Raw genomic sequence first — 20,905 nt, forward strand, 5'->3', positions numbered from 1 at the left:
CATTTAAAAAGGGCTACATAGCGGACATTAAATAAGAAAGAAACCATTGCTTTGCAAATAGCACCGGTAAATAGAATATTAATCAAAGCCTTTAATTGTACGATAATCAATTAAATTGCGCATTAATTGGGGCATTAAAGTGCCGATTGAAATTATATTTACGATTGCTTGCCTGATTAAGATGCTGTTTACGATTACGATTGCATTGTTATTTATGATTTACAGATGTCCCAAACGGCTTGCCATATATGTGTACCTGCGGAATTACAATACCTCATTGCACAAAGTGATGTACTATTGCTTTGTGGACATTGTTCATTTATCTACAGTTTAATACCCGGTATTAGTTAACAGGAAAAAAGAAAATTATGTCAGCTTATTTTAAACAGCATATTTTTATTTCAATCGGGTCTGATCTCACACATTTTTGCAGGCAAGGGTGCATGACCAAGTTGACGGGTACGAGATAAACGTAAAAAAAGGTCATCGACACATCAAACTTGAAGCAGAATAATATTATAATGTAGAATTAATTACTTAACTATTTAATTAATTATTCTATAACTCTATTTGCAGACATCATAATCTGAGAAAACCAGAACAATATTTGGCAACGTTCTGACACGTAAAAATGGCTGTCCCGAAAACAGATGTTAACTTGACAGCTCTCTACTCAGAATTAAACAAATTCGGTAAAAATGGAGATTACAACCGTGCAATCAAAGTTGCCAAGAAAAGTAAGCATTGTGAATAAATAATGGATTTACATTTTATTAAAGAAAATTATCTAAATTCATTTTGAGTAGTCTTGCAAGAGGCCCCAGATGAAGTGAATGCACAGCATTGCTTGGTTGTGTGCTACGTTCAAGAGTCGGATTTTAAGAATGGATTATCTACAATCAACAAGAATGCTGCTCTTTCAGAGTAATTTTATTGATATTTGATTAACTTTTCATTGGTAAAAATTGTGTTGACCTTTAGCTCTATGATGTTTGAGAAAGCCTACTGCCTGTATCGCTTAAACAGAACTCAGGAATCACTTGCTGTGCTTAATAAGGAGAACAACCCTGAAGTGAAGCATAAGGAACTGAAAGCTCAGGTTTTGTACCGCATGGAAAGGTATTTTAAGTGATTTTATTCATCAGTTTAGACATTTATGATAATAATAAATTTTAGGTTTGTGGAATGTCTTGAATTGTACAAAGATTTAATCAAGAACACTCAGGATGACTATGAGGCAGAACGTGAAACAAACTTGTCTGCTGTTGTTGCTTCTCTTAGTCTCGAAGGAACAGTAAGATATAACTGATTTTTTTTTTCAATTAAGTAATTTAAGATTTTTAATGTAATTTTGTTATTAAATAGAAAACAAGCCTACCCATGTCAAGAGATGACAGCTACGAGTTATCTTACAACGAATCTATTCGTTTGCTTGGTGAAGGTAAAAACGCTGAAGCTGAGGCCCAGTTACGTAAAGCTGAAACTCTTTGTAGAAAAAGCCTAGAAGAAGATGGAGCTACTGAAGAAGAAATTGAAGACGAATTAGCTCTTATACGGTAAGCATTTGATGGAATTTACTTTTACAGCCAGTTTCATTATGATGTTTTTAAATTTCAGAGTTCAGTTGGGCTATGCAACTCAACTTCAGGGTCGTACATCAGAGTCGCAGCAAATGTATCAGATGGTGCTTAAGCAAAAACCCAGCGACGTAGCACTGTCCGCCATCGCTTCCAACAATAGCGCTGTGATTAACGGTGCACAGAACATCTTTGACTCTCGCCGAAAACTGAAAATGACTCGCTCCACGGTCGAAGAAAATGAAGCCAAATTCACGACAAGGCAAAAACAGGCTCTTGCTGTTAACCAATGTCTCTTCTTGGGAGCAACATCTCAGGTAAGAATCAATCCTTTTTTTTCATTTAAGAAGTGCATTATTTTTATTTGTTTTTTTCTTCAATTATTGAATGATAGGCTGAACAGTGCCGGAAGGCCATTGAAGAACTGAAGAAGGATTACCCCGAAGGAATTATCGAAGTCTTGTTGCTACAAGCGACATTGGAATTTAAAGCCAATCGTTTGGAAGAAGCTTTAGCGACTTTGGCTTCTTCAAAATCCGATTCTGCTCTGACAGCCGGATTGGCGGCTTTGCAGTTGCTCTTAGAAAAACGCGAATTCGACCGAGCTATCACCCATCTTGAACAGCTGTTGAAACAACACTTTCGTCTCGGACTTCTGGGGAGCTTGGTGTCACTTCATAGTGCTCGCGGACAACGTGATAAGGCTATATCTTTGGTCAACGAGGCCCTCGATAAATTCAACAAAACCAAGGTTCGTTTCTGTGTTTTTTTATTTAACAAGGCAACACAAGACATTTATAAAAGAAGGTAGTGAAGAACTTAATGTGAACTAAATCCTACTTGTTGTCTTAGGCTGACAATCAGGTTAAGTTATTGCGCCAAGCCGCAGCTTTTCATTTGAAAGGTGGTGAGCCAGAGAAAGCCGCTGCATGCCTGGAGCAGCTTTGGAAACTGGATTCAAATGACACGGCTACCTTAGCTCGTCTTGTACTCCTCTATTCGCAGGTATCTTTCACTCTTGTATTAGAATCGGTGATTCAAAGTATTTAACCCCAAATTCCTGAAAACAGTTTGATCCAGCAACAGCCCAGAAGAAAAGCCAACAACTGCCGCCTCTTGCATTAGATGCGGGTGTTGGCGCTCTCGATGTTGATGCCTTAGAATCAGCTACGTGGGCTCTTGGATTGAAACATGCTCGTAAAGGACCCCCAACTGGCGGACCTACGTAATATTTTGTTCATGTAATTATTTTTTCTATTATTTACACTCTATTCCTTTTCTATTATAGATCGCCTGGATCAACTGGTTCTAAGAAATTGGACGAGAAGGCGTTGGCTAAGAAGAAACTTAAGAAGCGCAAGAAGCTCCCCAAGCGTTATGATCCTAAGGTGACACCCGATCCGGAGCGTTGGTTACCTCGCCGTGAAAGATCCACGTATCGCCCGAAGAAACAGAGGGATCGTCGGTACCGTGATGCCCGACCAGATGTTGGCAAAGGAACTCAGGGTAGTTCCGCTGCTATGCAGGAAGCTGAAAATAAATTGTAAGTTATTTGAAAGTCACTTACCCCGTAACATTCTACTAATTCTTTTATTGCTTATCAAATCGTGCAGTGACATGTCTAACGTCAAAGCGTCGGCTAAACCCGCCGCAGCAGCAGCATCCAGCCCAACAACCAAGTCCATACCGGCTGCAACTTCACAGAGATCGAAACCAGGACAAGGGCAAAAGAAAAAGAAGCGAAGTGGAAAATTTTGAATCAACATTTTTTTCGATGGATGTTTCACAACTTTTTGATACATTAACGTGTATTATACAAGCTGAAACCTGTCTCACATTAATAAAAAGGGAAATTTCCATGGTATTTTTGGTTGTTTTCATACCTGCATGCTAGATGGCGTAGTGAATTGCATCGTGCTTCTGTTTACTGTTATTGTCGTCAGCTGGCTGGTTTCTTGTGTTGTTGTTTTTTCTTTGTTAGAAATTCGTATGTTCGTAGTATAGCGAGTTCCAACGAAGCAAAGGCCTAAGGTAACCTCTAAGAAGGAATCTAACTATAGCTGCCAAGATTTTGTGTGCCTCATTTGCTAAATTCGTAAATAGGCCTCCGTTGACCTAGAATTTGTCTCTTTGGTGCTATACTGTTGAGTGGAATTCTAGCGTTTTATGCAATACTTAATCAATCGAATTCAACAGTTTTGGTTAGCCAGGCTATTTATGCTAGAAAAAAATGCGTTCAATTACGCAAGCAGTTAGCGAGAAATATTCTGATGATGACGAGGATACGTCGGGTTCAGGATTCATTTTGTTTGTTCCAAGATCTTCACCAAGAAAAAGATTACCCAGCACTTTGATTCTCGATCATTGTGAAATTGATTCCGTGGGAGATGAACAATCTTTGAGCTCTATGTGCCATGAAGTCAATGAGCTTGACCTTGCTCATAACCAAATTTCCAAGTGGACGGAGGTAACTTTCCCTATTATAAAAGATAATTGCTTGCAGTCTTCCTTTAAATTAATGGTATTTATGTCTTCTGCAGATTAATAAATTGATTAGCTGTCTTCCTAAGCTGAGTTTTCTCAACTTGAGTTATAATGCCTTGGGAAGTGTTAATGTGAATGCACCTGAAAGTTCATACCCATCTCTGAAGAAGCTGGTGTTGAACCGTGTTGGGATTCAATGGAGTGATCTTGTTCCCTACCTGATTCTCATCCCTAAGTATAAAGTGATCACTGTTGAGATCAAATTAGCAAATTTTAACCTACAGTTTCATTTTTTGTTCAACAATAGTTTGGAGGAACTACACCTGAGCTTTAATCAGATTGAAATTTCGGTTGAACAAGAAGATAATGGAAAAACAATCAGTGAAGTTTTTCCGAAAATTACAACTTTACATTTTGATGGAAATCGAGTGGAAAATCGTGACCACCTGCTATGGCTATCGTTAAAATTTCCGTCATTGACTTCTTTGGTTTTATGCGACTGCCCCTTGTGGACTTTAAGATGGAATTCTCCAGCAGCCCGAAAAGCACAGGTAAGTACTAAATAAGGGAGTGGTAAAAAATATATTACCTCATCATTGTTATCCCGAATAGTAATGTCACAACAGACACGGGATCCCATTCTAAAAGCTAACGAATTTGTTGTATTTCGACAGGGTACAAGTATGTCCGGAAGTTCTTTCCCATCATCCAGCGGTAGTGCTGATTCTTCATCTATGGCTTCGTGTTCTGGTGATGGAAAGACAAGTCCGTGTTGCGTTCCTTTCCTCGATCACGATTGCAGTGATCATGCAAAAGAAAACTTCGACGAATCTTCTATGTTCCCCCACTTGCGATCCATCAGTCTAAACAACAGCATGTTTGATTGCTGGGAAGAAATTGGTCAGCTTCGCATTTGGCCATCTTTGGCCGAACTTCGCATGCAGTCTTGTCCACTTTTTCGGGTATCTATTTTCAAATAGTTATATCACTTTGTAATTTCCTATATGTCTTTCGTTTCATGTCTAGAAACTGACCGAGCACGAGCGTCGTGAATTGACGATTGCGCGCCTCCCTAATTTGCGTCGGTTGAACGGTGGCGGTGATATTAGCGCAAAAGAACGCGAAGAAGCCGAACGCAATTTTCTTCGTCGATTTCATGACTGCGAAGTGAAGCCAGCAAGGTTTTTCTTTATCGCATAATTTTCCGATCCGCTTAACATATACTATAATCTGGTTCCGTTATGCAATAAGGTATCACGAGTTGCTAGAAATTCACGGTCACGTGGCCCCGTTTGCTGAAGTGAAACTAGCTCCACCGAAAGTAGCCAATGTTTGGGTAAGGTTTGGAGAGCAGCGCTGGAACGAAAAAAGCCTATCATTATACATGACTATGAAAGAACTAAGAGGTAACACATTTCGCTACTCACTCGTGTTTTTCGCGTTCTTAATATCGGTTGAACTCTTTCAGAAAAATTCAGCTTCACAGTCGGTCTTCCCGCGTCAAAACTACGGCTATGGCACATTGATATTCATCCCATGCTTATGCGTTTTCCTGCAAAAAGATTGTACAGTTACAACTTGAAAGATGGCGACGAAATCCTGATCGATGAGAAATTATGTTGATTTTTACTCTTTGTTTTGTCGTTCAACGTAAATTGGTTGTGGATCAAGCTGTGAAGTGATTTTTCTCATTGTTAGTTGGTAGCTTAATTTGGGGGAAGTAATTAGTTAATACCGGAAATCAGATGTATTCCTATCGTATTGGTGAAATCATAGTAGTGATATAACACGCATCGAAGTAGCCTAAACTTGTCCGAATATTTGTAATTTGAGAACGCGCATGCCGACGAACGCATACCGATTTTTAGTTTAGTAAATAAATTCACGATCGTTCAAGTTATCACATTTTCTTATTTATGTAACGTAATTTATGTAACACATAATTCAAAAATTACTAGATTTCTACCGCAATTTCCTGATTTCTGAGACAGTTATCTTTTTGGTTGATAGATGTCGCTGGTTTCGAGTGGAGTTTGAACGATGAACCTCCGTCAGTTTTCTTTGTTGTTGTAGCCTGTTAAGCACTGAAAAAGCATAGGAATTTCATGTTTCGCATAAATTTCTCATTTCAATAGGCAAGGCTTGGTAATTCATCTATTAAATTTTTGTTGAGTACTTAGTGTTTATTTTGTTTCTATTTTTAGCGTTTTGAAACTACAGAAAATGGCAGGGCGGATTGTTAAAGTTTCGTTGGCTACTGCTGCCACTTTGGTCGCTTCAGCGTTTGGTTCTACCATATATCTAGAAAGTGCAAAAAAGAATGAATTTTTCTCTCTCAGTAAACCTCAAGGTATCACATTGAACGAAGCTGTTGAGGTTGCAGACAAGTTGTGTGAACAGGTCAAGAATGAATCTGGAATTCCTGGATTAGTTGTCAGTGTTAGTATTGATGGTATCCCTGCTTACCAGAGAGGTTGGATGAAAATATATAATTCTGTTTATGTTATTATTAATCTCTCGTCATTTTCCTATAACAGGATTTGGTTATGCTGATGTTGAGAATCATATTCCATGCCAAAGAAATACTGTAATGCGAATAGCTAGCATTAGCAAGTCTATGACTATGGCTGTGGTTGCAAAGTAAGTCAAATTGATTCTAAAATTTTGATGATGGTAACATGTCATTTTTACAAAGGTTATGGCAAGAAGGGTACCTTTCCTTTGATAAACCTGTCCAAGATTATGTACCTGAATTCCCAGAAAAACATTTTGATGGTGAAAAGGTGAAAATTTATTTTATGCTACACACAAATGTTTTCATGTAATCTTTATATATTCTTTGTAGGTAGAAATCACTTTGAGACATTTATTAAGTCACCTGTCTGGTATTCGTCATTACGAAAAGGTGCCAGCGCCAGCGTTAGTCGAAACTCTATCAGATCTCAGTGATGATCATCATTCTTCCCCAAATAAAACTTCTGATACTGTAAAAGGGAAAAATGAGTTTGAAAATCAAGAATATTTATTGAACAGCTTCTTTGACAGTGTTTCAAAATCATTAGCCCTTTTCAAAGATGATGAACTCTTTAATAAACCCGGTAATTTACTATTATTCAAAGTTTTAATTTTAGAAACATATTACATATTTTATTCAAAATTTTTGAAGGCGATAAGTACCACTATACAACTCATGGATGGACACTAGTGAGTGCTGTCGTCGAGAGCGTCGCAAATAAATCTTTTCCTGCTTACATGAAAGACTTCTTTCGCGAAATGGGATTGAGGCATACATACTTGGACGAAAACAAAACCATCATCTACAACCGTGCAAAGTCATACAGTAATTCGTATTTTGGAAATGTATTTTAAAATAATGCAATTATTTTGTGAGTAGGTATTACATAAGAAACGGGAGGGGGCGATTAGAGAATGCTCCACAAGTCGACAATTCATACAAATGGGCGGGAGGAGGATTCCTGTCTACAAGCGACGATTTGGTAAAGTTCGGAAACGCAATGTTATACGCGTACCAAAATTCTAACGGCTTCCTGGACTGTGATACCGTTAAAATGATGTGGACACCTGTGTCCAATACCTATTTAGGGTGGGACAAGGACGGGCAGTACGGAATGGGTTGGGGCGTTATTTTGTCCCAGAACAACTATCCTTTCTGCAAATCAAGGCAGTTTTATGTTACACATACCGGAGCAGCCACTGGAGCTAGTTCCGCTTTACTCATATTGCCGCGCGTAGATGATGCCGCCGTCAGTGGCAAACCTGTCCGAGGTGTCGTAGTTGCTATGATTGCAAATCTTCAGAATGTCGGGCTCAACCAGACGGCATTAGAGATAGCAAAAGTGTTTGAACAAGTTTCCGATTAAAAATCGTTGTTTAAAAACCAAATATCACTTGAACTATCGCCCCCTTTAGAAACGGACATTGGCAAGTTTTCTCGAAGTAATATTTTCATGCATGGCATGGACACTAGAAAATATTGTAATTATAGGAATTATATAATTATATCGTAATTTCATAGGAAAAGGAAAGACAAAATTGTTTTATCAAAAATAAGCAGTGTTTATGTCATTATGAATCAACATTCGACTGGGAGGTACACCCAAGAATTTTTCAATGTGTTCACTCAACTGCACCTTTAAATTAGCGTTATCAGTATCCCCTAGTTTTCCAACACCTCTTAGACGGGCGATAGCACACGGTCCTTTTTCTCCTCCCCAGAGCATCAATCGCTCTGGAACAACTGTCACTATAGAGCACTTTACATTTTGACAAAGAAAAAAATTACATTAATTACAAGGTCTATTCCTGAAAGTAACTAACAAATTTTATACTTACATTTTCGGGTTTGTCCAGCATTTTTGAAAGTAGCGCGGAGGTTTCGTCTAAAAAATCACTTGGAACCGAGCTCTTTGAAATGTTTGTGGTAATTTTCAAATGCGGCATCCTGTTAGTTATCAGATGTAGAAATTAATTCAATTGACCACAATTTATGACTAATATTACTAACTTTGCGATTTCTGGAACCATAATTATTTCCGGCTCAATTTCGATTATTTCTGTTTGAGATGCTGGATTTGTTGAATCCATGTTTGATGATGTTTCATTTGTTAGCAAGTCCTTGTGAAGATGGTTCAAATGATACTTCAGGGTAGTGGTGCTGGCTGCTGACAATGAGGCTTGGCAAAATTCACAAGTAGCCATGTTTCCTTCTTTGCGAAAATGTTGCCATACCCATGAAACCTTTTCTCTATGCTTCTTTGTTTTATTCCTGTTGGACGATACGGCACTGCTATAGTCTTTTGATGAAGGGCTATGTTTTTTCCGACGGTTTTCGATATTGCCAGCTTCGTCATCTTGTATCAATTGGACTACACGGATCTAAATAAAAATATTTAGATTTTATTCGCTGTTAACGATGTGGAAGACAATCGTGTTAACTTACATTTGATGAAGGTTTACCCAGCATTTTGGAAATCAGGGCTGTGGTTTCTTTGAGAAAATGTTTAGGTAAAGGTGGATTCTTGGTTACATTAACTGAATTCTTCAAAGGTGACTTGCTATAGATGTACAAATCCAATCTTTACAATGTTAACAACTTAAGAGAAATTTTAGCAGTTTTACCTAGGAATTGATACAACCTGAAGTCTAGGTTTTGGTTGATTCAAATTTGGTTCTCCTTCAGCTATCAAGTCTTTGTGTAGATGATTCAGGTGATATTTCAAAGTTGTAGTGCTGGCTGTTGATAAAGAGGCTTCACAGAATTGACAGATAGCAAAATTTCCTTCTTCTATAAAATATTGCCACACCCAAGAAACTTTTTCTCTGTGCTTTCTTCCTTTTTTTCTGGGTGGCCCGTCAGAAGAAGCATCTTCTTTGGAAGGGCTTTCTTCATTTCCACTATGACCAGCACCTTGATAAGCCATGTATCCTTTACAGTCTGAAGAATAAGTAAGAGAAAGTAAAAAAAAAAACAAACAATTTCATTCAAAGATAATTGAAAATGTTTACCAAACTAAGAGCAGAACTACAGAGGTTGTTTAAGGTTCTTGTTAATACTTGAGTTACCAAAAAGCTAGTGCTCAATTCAACTTCATTAATGCGTCAAAAAATTCCGCCGTGGGTAATTAGGCCTACCAGGTAAAAGCCAATTAGCCAATTTCTATTCTCACAGTTTATTCCAGGAAGAATTGTTCGTGAAATAACGTATTTACATTACAGTACAAAAAATAAAACTATTTTGACAATTAAATTTTTCGTCTGCTCTTAGCAAATTGCGATGTTGTCGTTCGTCGGTCCTTCTTATTTAAGTGTTACTCGTTTATGTTTCACATTGTTCGAACAATTTTGTTTCTTCGCTTTCTTACTTGATGTTTGCTGCTTGTCTGATAGTGCTACATCTTGCAAATATATAGCATAATCTTTTTTGTGGGAAGGTTTCTTTAAGTGATTTATCAAATTGGTTGTATTCTTGCCAGATAATTCAACTCCACAATCCCCAGTTTTACACTTGCTCTTCTTGGATTTCTTGTTATACGTAAAATAGTTGTGAATTGCGTGACGTCGTTTTCGTACACCCGCTGGTAATAAAGGCCCAGCACATTCTAAATCCTCCTCTTCTTCACCGTCAACAGGAGCATCAGAGTCTGAATCTGACATTATAGATTCCTACTCTGCTTATACAGTTTCGTTTGCCAAGTTTTGAAAGCAAAAAAAAACCTTAGAGAAGCTAAGAAGACTACTGCTCACTGTCACTGGCTAAATTCGTTTTCATAGTCAACCTACTACAATAAAATGCTGGAAGCGCGCAAAAAATCAAAATTTCATAGGAAAAATCGGGAAAAATCCAAAAATTACATATTTGGAAGCGCTGTTAAAAACAAAAATAACGTCGAAAATAACGTCTGAAAAATGCCAAACGTTAGCGTTATCAGTTAAGTTAACGAACACCAAAAAAGGGCCGTTAACGGACTTTTTACGTTATCCGTTATCGTTAACGAAAATCACTACTTCTTTCTCATCACATCAGACAAATTATGAAAAAAAGCTTGCTTTGTTACTTTGATTAATAGCCTACCTACCGCATTTTCTTGGAGAACAACCTTGAAAGAAAAACAAACATCCTAGAACAAATGAATGCATAATTTTTTTGGGTAAATTTTTTATTTCTTATATTAGATATCAATGACAGCTGTGAATAAACTATCAACCAAGAATATCATGGAAGGTTGTTTTATCATATCCAAGATCAGCAGTTTTAACATCTTGGAATTCAATGTACATGTGATTGGGAGCAACACCTAAATGCTTCTCAACATGTTCACCAAGTATTTTTGAATAGCTTTTATTTTCATTGACTCCAAGTTTTCCAATACTCATTAGATGGGCAATGGCACATGGCCCCTCTTCTCCTCCCCAAATCATCATCTGGTCGGGAACAATTGTCACAACACAGTACTAAAATCAAAAAATAAAATTTCTTGCTCTGTCTTTAAACAAATTTGTAATGTTTTGATGTTATACTTACACTTTCAGGTTTACCCAGCATTTTAGCAATCAATGCAGAAGTCTCTTTCAAAAAATTACTTGGGATTGAACTTTTTGAAACATTGGTCGTGATTTTTAAGTGTGGCATTTTCCGTTAGAATTAAACGATTTGATGTTAGGTAATCAATCAAATCACGAATAACCCCAAGTACCAAGTTACAAGAGTAGTCTGCTAGGAAAACTTCCAAGAAATAGCTGATTTATGTGACCGCTGCTAGATGGCGTGCAAGTTCTTTGTTTTCCCGTATTAAATTAAATTAAAAATCAAAATAACTCGTAAAATAGATAGAAATTACACTTAAATGAATGTGTACTAAATATAAGATTATTTGTGTTATGTTTTATAAAAATTGATCTTGTATAAAATGTTTTTTTATGTCTCCCATCCTCCAAAATAATAGTTTATGGATATGGTTATGGTGTAAAGAATGAAAGTTGAAATCAGCTGTTTACTTGTTTAGTAGAACAGGATGAACGACTGCTGTGGAGTGTATTTACGAGTCTGATTTGTTTGAATGTATTTGAGTCGAATGTATATCAATAATGGCCAATGCAGAAGACCTGAACGCGATTTCGACTCTTCATGAAGACGTTTATCATGGAATTCATTCAGACAATGGAGAATGGGTCGATTTGCTCACACATCATAGAGAACCTGTTCGAGATCCGGTTGCTATTCGAGGTGCTGGGAATGTTACTGTGTAAGTGAAATCTGTCTCTGACATATTTTAGAAGTCGTCCGAGATGAGTAAAAAGTAAAAACTACCTGAAATTTAATTATCTGTTATTGCCTATTTTCATACAGGTTTGGACTTAGTAATCGTTTTGACACAGAATTCCCATCTGCCCTGACAGGCAAGGTCGCTCCTGAAGAGTTCAGCGAAACACTTCAGAGAATAAATTCTGTCTTGAAAAAAACTCTTCCAGTGAATGTTAAGTGGTTGTTTTGTGGGTGTATATGTTGTTGCTGTACTTTGGGTTGTTCACTTTGGCCTGTAGTTTGCCTCAGTAAAAGGGTAATGAGCGTAAAGGTTTCATTGACATTCCACTTGTGCTAACAATTTCTTTTCTTTCATTAGACAAGGCATGCACTTGAGAAACTTCTTGACTGGGAAAATAGCCACTTGTACAGTAAGTTGGGATTACATTGGAGGCTATCTAAACAAAGATGTGACAGTTCAGCCATGGTGGAATATGTAAGAAATGGAAAACGTTTTCACTTCTTTATTTTTTGGTATAATACTTGCCATGTTTGTGATACAGGTGCTATTGGTCGAATTTGTACCTCGACTTCAGATTCATCGTCCCGATTAACAGGAAATGGAAACTCAAGGAAAATTGCGCACAATTTTGACTGCTCATTGTTGGATGTCGTTTCTTATTCTTCATCATCGGCCAGAATTGTCTGTTATAAATGGTCTTTCTTACGCTTGTACTTTTCCTCCGAAAGGGTTTATTTGTCAGTATGACAACTTTAAGATCTCTCTGCTTAAATGTTGAACGACTCCCTAATCATGTAAACGTCTTTGTGTAAGTAAAACAAAAAAAAAACCCCAAAAAGAAGGAATTCGGAGCTTGCTATTGCGTGTATATTTAGAATGTGTTGCGGGCAATAAACATGTCGTTTATGGAGAAAACTACAGGATGGATTAACCAACTGGCAAGGCATAGCAACGAAAAGAATCAGAACCAGTAAGTTTTATTTCTTAAGTTAAAAGTGTCAAAATCTACTCTAGAAAAATTTAGACTTTATGTTAATCCATTTAAAACCATCCTTCTTTCAATGTTGTAGGACGAGAGGAAGGACGAGACGCAGCAGGTCGTGGTGAGGGTGAAGGTGAACGCCCTCTCTCATCTGGGCGTGAAGAAGCACTGATTGGTTGGAGCGTGGTTGGTGTAGGAGTTGGGGCAGGAGATGGTGGGGCTGCTGCCACAGTCCCCGAGACTGTGGGTATGGGTGTAGGTGAAGGAGTTGGCGCTGAAGTAGCTGCTTTAGGAGTCGGAGTAGGCACTGATGCAGGCACTGGTGTAGGCGCTGGAGTCGGAACTGGAGTTGGAACTGGAGTTGGAACTGGCGTCGGAGCTGGCGTCGGAGATTTAGGAGCTGGAGTCGGAGGTGCAGGACTAGGCGCAGGAGTGGGTGGTTTAGGAGTTGGAGTCGGAGTGGGTGGTACAGGAGTAACTGATTCGTTCTCTTCCAGATGAACGATGGTATCCAAATTTGAGTTTGGTTTCGTTTCCGATGACTGCTCAACTCCGGCAGCGATCAGTTTGTTCTTCATATCCGGATCGGATGCCAATTTCTTCAAGGAGACGGTACTCTTTTTCAATTTCTTTTCCATCTTTCTGTCCTCTTTGCTGCCTGTTTGGTTGTTTTCATCAATGACGCCCAGCGTATTGCGCTTGAACTTGGCGTAGGCCACTCGGGTGGCGGGTGTGTACTCCTTAAGGCGAGGATTGTATTCCGCGATACGTTCAGGATCCATGGACAAGAGATTTTCCCTTTCTGATTCGATAATGGAACGACGGAGCGACTGTTGCGACCACCTTTGATTACTTTGGGCTCTGGATCCGATAGGATTCCTCCTAATCGACGCTCTGCTGGCCGCCATGGCGTTCCATTCGTTTCGTTTCTTCATCTTGGAGCTACTGCGAGATGCCATGACTTTAGCAATTTTGCCAAAGACATCCACAGGTCCCTTGTCTGCCGAGGCGTTCGCAATCACGGAGCTGATCAAATCTTCCACCATACCAATCTGGAAGCCCTTCTTCAGACGACGCTCACGAAGTCTTCCCTTCTTTCCGGCTGCGTGAGTAATCCAATCAATATAATATCGTTAGAGTAAAGAAATGGGAAAATAATAATGAAACAATTTTAAATCAAAATGGCAGGTACCCGCGTTGCCGGCCTTCTCAGCGTCGCCACACTTCATTCCGTTATTGCGGAGGATGTCGAGCAACTCGAAACGGAAGGACGAAATGTCTTGTTTGATTTCATTGACGTCGTCTTCGGTAACGCCCATTTCTTCGCTCTTCTTTTGCTCGGCCGTAACTATAAATATTTCAACATTTCATTCTCATTTTTACAGATTTTGAAGGGGATTCATTACCATAGCGCCTAACCAAAAGTCGCATCACCTCCATGTGTCTGATTTCGGCCTTGTGTTGATTCTTTTCCTACGTACAGGTAATACGTAAAAAAGTGTACAACTTCAGATAGATTTTCTTATGATTCTTGGTACCTTAGTTGCTTCGGTTTGTTTTTTCTTGCACACGTTAAACATGGATTTCGGCGTCGGCATGATGTTGAAAGGCGGCGGAACAGTGGCGCCATCGTCGAAATAGCTGAGCCAAAGTTTGGAACGAGCAAATTTCCACTCGGTATCACTCCTCGACTATTTAATTCAAGTTTGATTTGAAATTTTACATTTTGTTTTTCTAGGAGATTTTGTCTTACGGCGATTGCGGCATAAGAGTTGGACATCATGGCAATCAACATGTTGAGGAGGACGATAATGTTGATCATGGAATACGATCCGAACATGAGCAAGCCCCAGAAGCGCGTGAAACCTTTGATGCCTTGAAGTTCGAATGATTGCAAATCGACAAGACCGAAGCTGGCCCAAAACAGGGATTGCGACGTCTCGAACAAACTGTCGAAACAGAAACTCATTAAAGGTAATATGGTTTTAATTTGATTTTATAAAAGTGAGTTACTTTGAAAATCGGCGCCAAAAGAAACAAGCTTCTTGTTCGTTTTCCCAATCAGGACCTCCGTTAGGCAAGCAGAAACATTTTTTCCTGGTCAAATCGGCGTAGTACCACATCAGTTGATTCAAACCTATTCAATTCCCCGGGTAATATTTCAAATGGAATTTTAGCTCACTACTTTGAAATTAATTTCCCGTTTCTTTGGTTACCGCATCCGAAGGCGACAAGGACCAACATGTAGATGAAGAAGAACTTGATGATGTCGATAATAATTCGGCCGAGAGAGATTTGCAGCGGACCCAGATGCGGAGAGATGGAGAAAACGTGGACCGTCTTCAGATAACTGGAAATAATGGTAAAGTTGAATAGGATTAAAATTGCTTTTTTGTGGGGGGTTCAATAATTTTGGGCACCTGAAAATCATTGCGGCGCCAAACATTCCCTCGCTTAGTAACATGGGGTCGAACGTACTCCATTCCTCTCGCGGATACCAAGGATTCAGTCCTTCCCATTGTTCCCTCTACGTAGTATCCCCAGATAATTAGATTACTCATACGTACACGACAACTTTATTCTCTCTCTCTCGGTGCGGTGTGTAATCTTGAACACTATTTTTGAGGCTTCGCTCAGACGTCAGTCAGTCAGTCGAAACAGGAAATTGATTTTTTTTTCTCTCTTTCCGAGTTGTAATTATTTGATTTTTTCCAACTTCATCTTTTTACCTGAACGATGAACCAGGCGACACCTCGTAAAAATATCCAAGCCAGGAAGAAGCTGTTTGAAGTGAAATCAATCAAGTTCCATAAATCCGTGATGTATTCCATTAGACCGTCGGACCATAATGAATGAACTTCCGCCCAGATGTGCCCTGTTTGTCAAAGAAGGAACATTTTTCAGTTGCAGATGTTGCTTATTGTTAGAATCGCAGAGTCATTCGAACCGAATATGTATAACATGATGAAAAGTTCTATAGGTCCGGGTATGGATCCCCTTTCGCGACGTTTCCAATCTTCCATGATTTCCTGCATCCATTCAGTGCCAAACCATTCAATGAGGAGGTATTCAACGCGTTGAGAAGCCAGTCCGAGTAGAGCTAAATAATGGGGAATCAGTTCATAATTGCTGCAGTCGTAGTCAAATTTTATGGCGCATTACAGAGAAAGAAGAGATACGAGGCCGAATGACAAATGAATTTGACGAAAGGTTTCTTGATGAATTTCCCCTTTTCCGTCGTTGGCGCAATCATGTAGAGCATCGAGTAAATGGGGAATTTGGCCGCGATTTTCATCGTCTCGACGATCTGGCCGATGGCCGAGCGGCGACGGAATCCCGGCAAACCTTGGTACCAAATAGCTCCCAGCAATTGTTGCACGTTTGCGTGAGCCACAAACTTTAGAACGGGTTAGGTTAGGTTTGGGGTTTTGAAAATGATTTGTTAGACGATTATAATTAGCCTGATAATACGCACATCTTTTTGGGTGTACTTGATGGCCAATTCGAGTCGGTCAAGAGTCTGGCGGTCGCCGGGCTCCCAAACTTCTTCAGAGTCGTGAGAATAGTTGAGTAGCGTCTCCAATTCGTAGGAACTTCGGACATGGTCTAGCAAAGACGTCGCAAACTTTTGGCATTGTTCTTCCAGTTGCTGCCCTCGTCAAATCATGGAAATATTTATTAATCTGCTTCTAATTTAACTCTGGTCAATTATAATTAGGTCCGTACCTTGTAGTCGACGGTGAATTCGGATTCGATGATGGACATGCGGTTCAATTCGTTGCTCAACTCGAAAGCCGTCAAGACGGGATCCTTGCTGGACAGGGCGATAAGAGATGGCGAAGCTAGTGCGCGGTAGGCATTGATCCTAGAGCGGGAATGACGCAGAGAATCGGCCTTGCTGGAAGCAATGCACTCATCGCAGCCGCACCTGTTCAATCACAATCGATTCATTAATTATTATTGATCCTGATGGGTTTTTTCTTGTAATTACCGGACGTCATGGGGCATAGGTAAGGCAGCGCCACGATCCAGCAGGAGTTTCAGGATCTCGTAGTTGTTCCGGTGAGCCGCCAGAATGAGTGGAGTGATGTCGGGCGTAAAAGTGGCATTTTCGCTGTCCAGCGTTTCCCAGCTCTAGAAGAAGAAAAACAGTAAAAGAGAAATCCTTTTTGCTCTTTCAGCGATTATAGAAATGTCTAGACGTACGTAAGGAGTGCCATCCTTGTGGTTTTTTTCTTCCCATTCAAGAAGTAACTCGACGGCCTCGACGTAATCCTCGCTGATGGCGTGCAGGAGCCCGTCAGACACTTTAATGCCACCTTCGAGCAGGACTTCAAGCAGCTCGTAGCTCTCGTTTTCGATGGCGATAACGAGCGACGTACGACCCAGCGGATCCGTGCAGTTCAGGTTCAAATCGTTTGGGCGATCCTTGTAGTCTTCTATCAAGCTGTAGAATTTTGTCAAATTATTTGTTCCAATTTTAAAGGGCTCCTCTAACCAAAATTCGGTGCTATGCAGATGTAGGATTCACTTAATCCCTTAAGATATAGGATATATGACCTTCGCCATGTCTTGAACAAATAGGACAATGCGCTTTCAGTGTCACGTTCTGCAGATGCAATACCTTTTCTCCTTTTTTTTGTGTTAAGGTCAATAGCGACAAGAGCAAATAACAAACTGGACGTCAGGGGGTTTTGACTGTTTCTTATACTGATATTCTAGGAATGGCTGTTTTTCATCCGCTCAAAAGTTGACGGAGAAAAAGGAGTTGGTGCATGAAGGAGATTTTCCAAAAGGAGAGAAAAAAAAATAGGGAACTCTATTGAAAGAAATCTGTTTCCTGCTGGATCTGATGATTCGATTTTCCGCGTGCCTTTGCACGCGGGAAAAAAAGGAAGAAAAAAGTTGGGTTTCTTTTCTTTTTTGGGTCCCTGCAGTAGTATTTATGTAGACACTAGGAAAAGCGCTCCTTGTTGAGTCTTACTCGGAAGTCCTCGAGCTTAAATATGTGGGAGGGGAGAAGGGTGGACAAGTTTTCTCCTTGGGAGAGGGGCTTTAGCTGTGAATAAGGATATGGAACTGGCAAATCGGTCGGGCGTGTGACTGACTAAACATTGAGTTGAAATCGGATTCTTGTTGGTTCGCAGCTAGCACTTGAGTTTGAGGTCGGAATTGGCCATTTTTGCAAGGAAATGGAATTTTGGGACCAACCTGCGGACTCCGTTGAAATCACCGCGCTCGACCAGCAGCAAATATCGTTTCTCTTCGTTTTTCAGGATCGACTCGACGGGCGGGCCCATCACAAACTGCGGATCTTCTTTGATACTTATCTGTCGCATGGTCACAAGGTCAGTTTCGTCATTTTTAAAAATTAAAGTTATGTCATTTTAATACCAGGCTCTGCTGCGAGTCTCGGGAGATGAGACCCTCCCGAGAATCCGATTTCTTTTTTCCTTCCATTCTTTTCGCTGCACCGGAATAGATTCAACTTTCTAAATTATTAAAACATTCACAGGTAATAAAAGGCGATACTTACACATGATGATGGCCTACCATCCAGGATCGGACGGACTCGTTGGATTGTCCGAGCGGCCAGCTGGCGTGCCGGGCTACTGAAGGCTCTGCAAAACTCGTCCACATACTTCCTCGTTTTTCGGTGGAATCATTCGGCTATTTTCGACTAACTAATCTTGTTAGGCGTCAGCTCTATCTACACACACACACAACATACTCTCCTGTGTGTTAGTTTTAGAATTTTGCCATTCTTCTTTGTCCCGATGTTTCACTTAAAAGGATTACTCTATGGTGGTGGCTTCTATCAGAACACGTATAGATATTCCCCGGCTGCCCTTCAAAAACAGTGGCCCCTCTCAATCTGCTGTCCGGCTATATTTTGGTCCTTCCTATATGTACATCGTTTGATTTATCACGATCGAAATTATTGATGTATTCGTCCATTTTGGTATTTTTTTCCCGGGGAAATCTGGAAAAGGGGGGCACAGTTATGCGCTTATAAAATGCTGCTGCTTTGTTTTGTTATTATTATTTTGTTTTTCTTTTATATGTACTTCCTTCTTCTCATGTCGTTCGTGATCGATTTTATATCAGTTACACCCGGTGGGGTATATGTATATAGTATAGGAGATGGCTCCTCCATGTCAAGGCTTATTCTTTTTGAGTAGATTCATCCACGACATGGTTATACGGCTGAGAATGATGAGAGGAATTTGTATGCGGTTTGGAAGGGTGGAGTAACTCGAGTATCTGCATGGACACATCACAGAGAAACCTACATGTATACAGGCGGACTGTGGGCCGGCCTATCAATTCACGTTCGCCAACCGTGACGGAACGTGAAGCTACATATAGTCTGGAGTAGTAATAATAGTCTGCATCGCCGCTGATCACGTCTATAGCCTATACATATGAACTATTTTGCCGCTCTCTTTTGTGGCTGCTGCTTCCGCACAACAAAAAGAAGGGACCTAATATCGATCCATCGCCCGGCTCGCCTTTCTATTTTCAGGATATCCACTCACTTGCTGTACAGTTACATCCTCTACATACATGCGTCCATGTAAATTTCTCTTGTCGCTGATATTTGTGATAAATTTACCGAAACATTCAGAACGTTTCACGCACGGATCGTCCAGTTTCTCCCAAGGCCGGAAGGGAGACAGTTTACACTGACAATTTAATATTTAAATGTATTTAAATGTGTGGAAGGAGTCGAATAAACATAATGAACATGACCTACATTATTTTGTATTTCTTGGCTCGATGCGATGGCCTTTTTTATTCTTTTCTGGATGACATCGATGCGCTTTTGGCCAGTTACATGAAGAACCATACTGACATATTTTGCTTTTTTTTCCTATTGCTGCTACTTAATTATGTCGGAAATTTGACTTTAAATAAATGAACAATGTCCGCATGACAATAGTGCAACAATGGGTGTTATGGGAATTTCGAAATTCATCAAATGCACATTAATAGTTTAAGTGTTCCAATTGTTACCTAGCCATTGAAAATACTTTCCCTGTATATTTTAAGTAGATTGTTTAAGATTTAATTAATTTGGACTATGACTATCATTCAATTATAACCCATCCTTTTAAGGAAGATCGGCAAGTGTATCAACCACCCGAGATTGATTATCTAGCCAGTTCATTCAACCTCAGCCTCAACTGTTGGTAGGACTTCCGTCTTTCGGGGGTGTAAAATTGATGATATTCATGCATGTTGAAATAAAACAATCTGTTGCCTACTTATATATTAATACCGTCAAAATTGTATTGACTTGTCAACTAGCGTGTCTAATGCGTTTATCTATGTGCAATACGGAACTATGAAAACTTTATTGCACAAATGGATGGATTAATCCGTTGTAGACATTGTTCATTTTTCTATTTATACATGTCTAGTACATGTTACTAGCAGCAACAGGAAAAATCCAAATTATGTCAGCTTCAAATCTGAACCAAAAAGCCCTCGGTATCCTTGACAAAGCCAATAACATACTAGCATATGACAACTGGCACATAATTTGCATTTTTTCCTTTTACTGCTATTAACTTATAGCATAGATGACGTTAGATAAATGAACAATGTCCGCTTACCATCAGTACATCAATTAGTGTTATTGTTTTTTTCATATTCCCAGGTGAACATTGATAATCGCCGTGTGCACACTCGTTAACTAGCTAATGCAATATGCTTACCAGATTGCTGTAAACACAGAAATTTTATATTCAATACAACGTAACGGCTACTGTCTTGCACATTTCCGGGGAGATATATGTTCACCAGCTTCTTCACCGTAATCGTATGAATCTAATCTATGATATCGGTCGCGATGGTCGACTTTCGCCCGCTATATCATAGAATTTGATATACATCATGCTGACAGTAGTCCATGAATAGTAAAGAAAAAATTCATGTTGTCTTAAATAATATTTCAAAGAACTGTGCAGTGGCTTGATAACTAGATTGCGCACTGTTGGTATTGCATGCACCTTCGAAATTACAAAAATTGAATTGCACCAATTGGAGTATTAATTCGTTGAATAGACTGTTCA

General features: G+C 39.6%; 7 protein-coding genes and 1 long non-coding RNA gene across 10 annotated transcripts; 5 read left to right on the plus strand and 3 right to left on the minus strand.

Annotated features, from left to right (window-relative positions):
• Positions 1-576: 576 nt before the first annotated feature.
• Positions 577-3,441, plus strand: LOC124202753 (signal recognition particle subunit SRP72-like). Its single transcript, XM_046599158.1, has 11 exons — positions 577-737; positions 807-924; positions 982-1,119; positions 1,177-1,294; positions 1,366-1,556; positions 1,618-1,894; positions 1,972-2,328; positions 2,430-2,582; positions 2,648-2,802; positions 2,866-3,120; positions 3,191-3,441. The coding sequence occupies exons 1-11, from the start codon at positions 632-634 to the stop codon at positions 3,333-3,335; spliced, it is 2,013 nt and encodes a 670-aa protein (XP_046455114.1). The 5' UTR covers positions 577-631; the 3' UTR covers positions 3,336-3,441.
• Positions 3,442-3,486: 45 nt separating this feature from the next.
• Positions 3,487-5,961, plus strand: LOC124202755 (tubulin-specific chaperone cofactor E-like protein). Its single transcript, XM_046599161.1, has 7 exons — positions 3,487-4,044; positions 4,118-4,296; positions 4,369-4,612; positions 4,736-5,023; positions 5,088-5,242; positions 5,313-5,467; positions 5,530-5,961. The coding sequence occupies exons 1-7, from the start codon at positions 3,808-3,810 to the stop codon at positions 5,682-5,684; spliced, it is 1,413 nt and encodes a 470-aa protein (XP_046455117.1). The 5' UTR covers positions 3,487-3,807; the 3' UTR covers positions 5,685-5,961.
• A 107-nt stretch (positions 5,962-6,068) lies between these two features.
• LOC124202756 (serine beta-lactamase-like protein LACTB, mitochondrial) lies at positions 6,069-8,981 on the plus strand. Of its 2 annotated transcripts, none has more exons than XM_046599162.1 (7): positions 6,069-6,206; positions 6,266-6,534; positions 6,599-6,701; positions 6,757-6,844; positions 6,907-7,159; positions 7,228-7,393; positions 7,456-8,981. In XM_046599162.1, the coding sequence occupies exons 2-7, from the start codon at positions 6,285-6,287 to the stop codon at positions 7,940-7,942; spliced, it is 1,347 nt and encodes a 448-aa protein (XP_046455118.1). In that variant the 5' UTR covers positions 6,069-6,206; positions 6,266-6,284; the 3' UTR covers positions 7,943-8,981. The 2 variants fall into 2 exon arrangements, with proteins under 2 accessions (XP_046455118.1, XP_046455119.1); XM_046599163.1 differs by having other exon boundaries at positions 6,073-6,196.
• On the minus strand, positions 8,118-10,337 carry LOC124202754. Its single transcript, XM_046599160.1, has 6 exons — positions 9,944-10,337; positions 9,201-9,516; positions 9,022-9,136; positions 8,587-8,957; positions 8,415-8,523; positions 8,118-8,335 (listed from the first exon to the last, which is right to left on the minus strand). The coding sequence occupies exons 1-6, from the start codon at positions 10,233-10,235 to the stop codon at positions 8,123-8,125; spliced, it is 1,416 nt and encodes a 471-aa protein (XP_046455116.1). The 5' UTR covers positions 10,236-10,337; the 3' UTR covers positions 8,118-8,122.
• A 345-nt stretch (positions 10,338-10,682) lies between these two features.
• Positions 10,683-11,292, minus strand: LOC124202758 (macrophage migration inhibitory factor-like). The gene is made up of 2 exons (XM_046599165.1): positions 11,104-11,292; positions 10,683-11,033 (listed from the first exon to the last, which is right to left on the minus strand). The coding sequence occupies exons 1-2, from the start codon at positions 11,209-11,211 to the stop codon at positions 10,782-10,784; spliced, it is 360 nt and encodes a 119-aa protein (XP_046455121.1). The 5' UTR covers positions 11,212-11,292; the 3' UTR covers positions 10,683-10,781.
• Positions 11,293-11,543: 251 nt separating this feature from the next.
• On the plus strand, positions 11,544-12,760 carry LOC124202757 (cysteine-rich hydrophobic domain-containing protein 2-like). Of its 2 annotated transcripts, XR_006878328.1 has the most exons (5): positions 11,544-11,824; positions 11,929-12,139; positions 12,203-12,319; positions 12,387-12,653; positions 12,721-12,760. XR_006878328.1 is itself a non-coding variant. In XM_046599164.1 (4 exons), the coding sequence occupies exons 1-4, from the start codon at positions 11,667-11,669 to the stop codon at positions 12,435-12,437; spliced, it is 537 nt and encodes a 178-aa protein (XP_046455120.1). In that variant the 5' UTR covers positions 11,544-11,666; the 3' UTR covers positions 12,438-12,760. The 2 variants fall into 2 exon arrangements, 1 of the variants encoding a protein (XP_046455120.1); XM_046599164.1 differs by having other exon boundaries at positions 12,387-12,760.
• On the minus strand, positions 12,691-18,457 carry LOC124202752 (transient receptor potential protein-like). Its single transcript, XM_046599157.1, has 18 exons — positions 18,364-18,457; positions 18,222-18,295; positions 18,039-18,157; positions 17,034-17,274; positions 16,819-16,961; positions 16,554-16,755; positions 16,303-16,476; positions 15,990-16,224; positions 15,775-15,927; positions 15,557-15,702; positions 15,248-15,354; positions 15,044-15,177; positions 14,841-14,964; positions 14,581-14,776; positions 14,366-14,518; positions 14,234-14,300; positions 14,020-14,175; positions 12,691-13,929 (listed from the first exon to the last, which is right to left on the minus strand). Exons 1-18 carry the CDS (start codon positions 18,365-18,367, stop codon positions 12,887-12,889), a joined length of 3,471 nt encoding a protein of 1,156 aa, XP_046455113.1. The 5' UTR covers positions 18,368-18,457; the 3' UTR covers positions 12,691-12,886.
• LOC124202761 lies at positions 14,370-18,866 on the plus strand. Its single transcript, XR_006878329.1, has 6 exons — positions 14,370-14,504; positions 14,566-14,801; positions 14,893-14,980; positions 15,055-15,189; positions 16,546-18,175; positions 18,343-18,866. It is a non-coding gene; the product is annotated as an uncharacterized LOC124202761 (long non-coding RNA).
• The last annotated feature ends 2,039 nt before the right edge of the window (positions 18,867-20,905 follow it).

Source organism: Daphnia pulex, chromosome 9, assembly GCF_021134715.1.
Source record: "Daphnia pulex isolate KAP4 chromosome 9, ASM2113471v1".
NCBI classification, from domain to species: Eukaryota; Metazoa; Arthropoda; class Branchiopoda; order Diplostraca; family Daphniidae; genus Daphnia; species Daphnia pulex.

What these genes read in the sequence shown, in the direction of transcription:
- LOC124202753 (XM_046599158.1), top strand. Translation starts at nt 632, where the DNA reads ATGGCTGTCCCGAAAACAGATGTTAACTTGACAGCTCTCTACTCAGAA. An exon ending in AATCAAAGTTGCCAAGAAAA is followed by an intron (nt 738 to 806) that starts GTAAGCATTGTG and finishes CATTTTGAGTAG; the next exon opens with TCTTGCAAGAGGCCCCAGAT. An exon ending in ATAAATTCAACAAAACCAAG is followed by an intron (nt 2,329 to 2,429) that starts GTTCGTTTCTGT and finishes TTGTTGTCTTAG; the next exon opens with GCTGACAATCAGGTTAAGTT.
- LOC124202757 (XM_046599164.1), top strand. Translation starts at nt 11,667, where the DNA reads ATGGCCAATGCAGAAGACCTGAACGCGATTTCGACTCTTCATGAAGAC. An exon ending in GGTGCTGGGAATGTTACTGT is followed by an intron (nt 11,825 to 11,928) that starts GTAAGTGAAATC and finishes ATTTTCATACAG; the next exon opens with GTTTGGACTTAGTAATCGTT. An exon ending in GTTCAGCCATGGTGGAATAT is followed by an intron (nt 12,320 to 12,386) that starts GTAAGAAATGGA and finishes TTTGTGATACAG; the next exon opens with GTGCTATTGGTCGAATTTGT.
- LOC124202756 (XM_046599162.1), top strand. Translation starts at nt 6,285, where the DNA reads ATGGCAGGGCGGATTGTTAAAGTTTCGTTGGCTACTGCTGCCACTTTG. An exon ending in AACATTTTGATGGTGAAAAG is followed by an intron (nt 6,845 to 6,906) that starts GTGAAAATTTAT and finishes TATTCTTTGTAG; the next exon opens with GTAGAAATCACTTTGAGACA. An exon ending in ATCATCTACAACCGTGCAAA is followed by an intron (nt 7,394 to 7,455) that starts GTCATACAGTAA and finishes TTTTGTGAGTAG; the next exon opens with GTATTACATAAGAAACGGGA.
- LOC124202752 (XM_046599157.1), bottom strand. An exon ending in GATTTCAACGGAGTCCGCAG is followed by an intron (nt 17,275 to 18,038) that starts GTTGGTCCCAAA and finishes AAAATTCTACAG; the next exon opens with CTTGATAGAAGACTACAAGG. An exon ending in TCGCCTGGTTCATCGTTCAG is followed by an intron (nt 15,355 to 15,556) that starts GTAAAAAGATGA and finishes GATACTACGTAG; the next exon opens with AGGGAACAATGGGAAGGACT.
- LOC124202758 (XM_046599165.1), bottom strand. Translation starts at nt 11,211, where the DNA reads ATGCCACACTTAAAAATCACGACCAATGTTTCAAAAAGTTCAATCCCA. An exon ending in TGCTGGGTAAACCTGAAAGT is followed by an intron (nt 11,034 to 11,103) that starts GTAAGTATAACA and finishes TTTTGATTTTAG; the next exon opens with TACTGTGTTGTGACAATTGT.
- LOC124202754 (XM_046599160.1), bottom strand. Translation starts at nt 10,235, where the DNA reads ATGTCAGATTCAGACTCTGATGCTCCTGTTGACGGTGAAGAAGAGGAG. An exon ending in AGACAAGCAGCAAACATCAA is followed by an intron (nt 9,517 to 9,943) that starts GTAAGAAAGCGA and finishes CTTATTCTTCAG; the next exon opens with ACTGTAAAGGATACATGGCT. An exon ending in CAGGTTGTATCAATTCCTAG is followed by an intron (nt 9,137 to 9,200) that starts GTAAAACTGCTA and finishes GTACATCTATAG; the next exon opens with CAAGTCACCTTTGAAGAATT.
- LOC124202755 (XM_046599161.1), top strand. Translation starts at nt 3,808, where the DNA reads ATGCGTTCAATTACGCAAGCAGTTAGCGAGAAATATTCTGATGATGAC. An exon ending in AAATTTCCAAGTGGACGGAG is followed by an intron (nt 4,045 to 4,117) that starts GTAACTTTCCCT and finishes TGTCTTCTGCAG; the next exon opens with ATTAATAAATTGATTAGCTG. An exon ending in CAGCAGCCCGAAAAGCACAG is followed by an intron (nt 4,613 to 4,735) that starts GTAAGTACTAAA and finishes GTATTTCGACAG; the next exon opens with GGTACAAGTATGTCCGGAAG.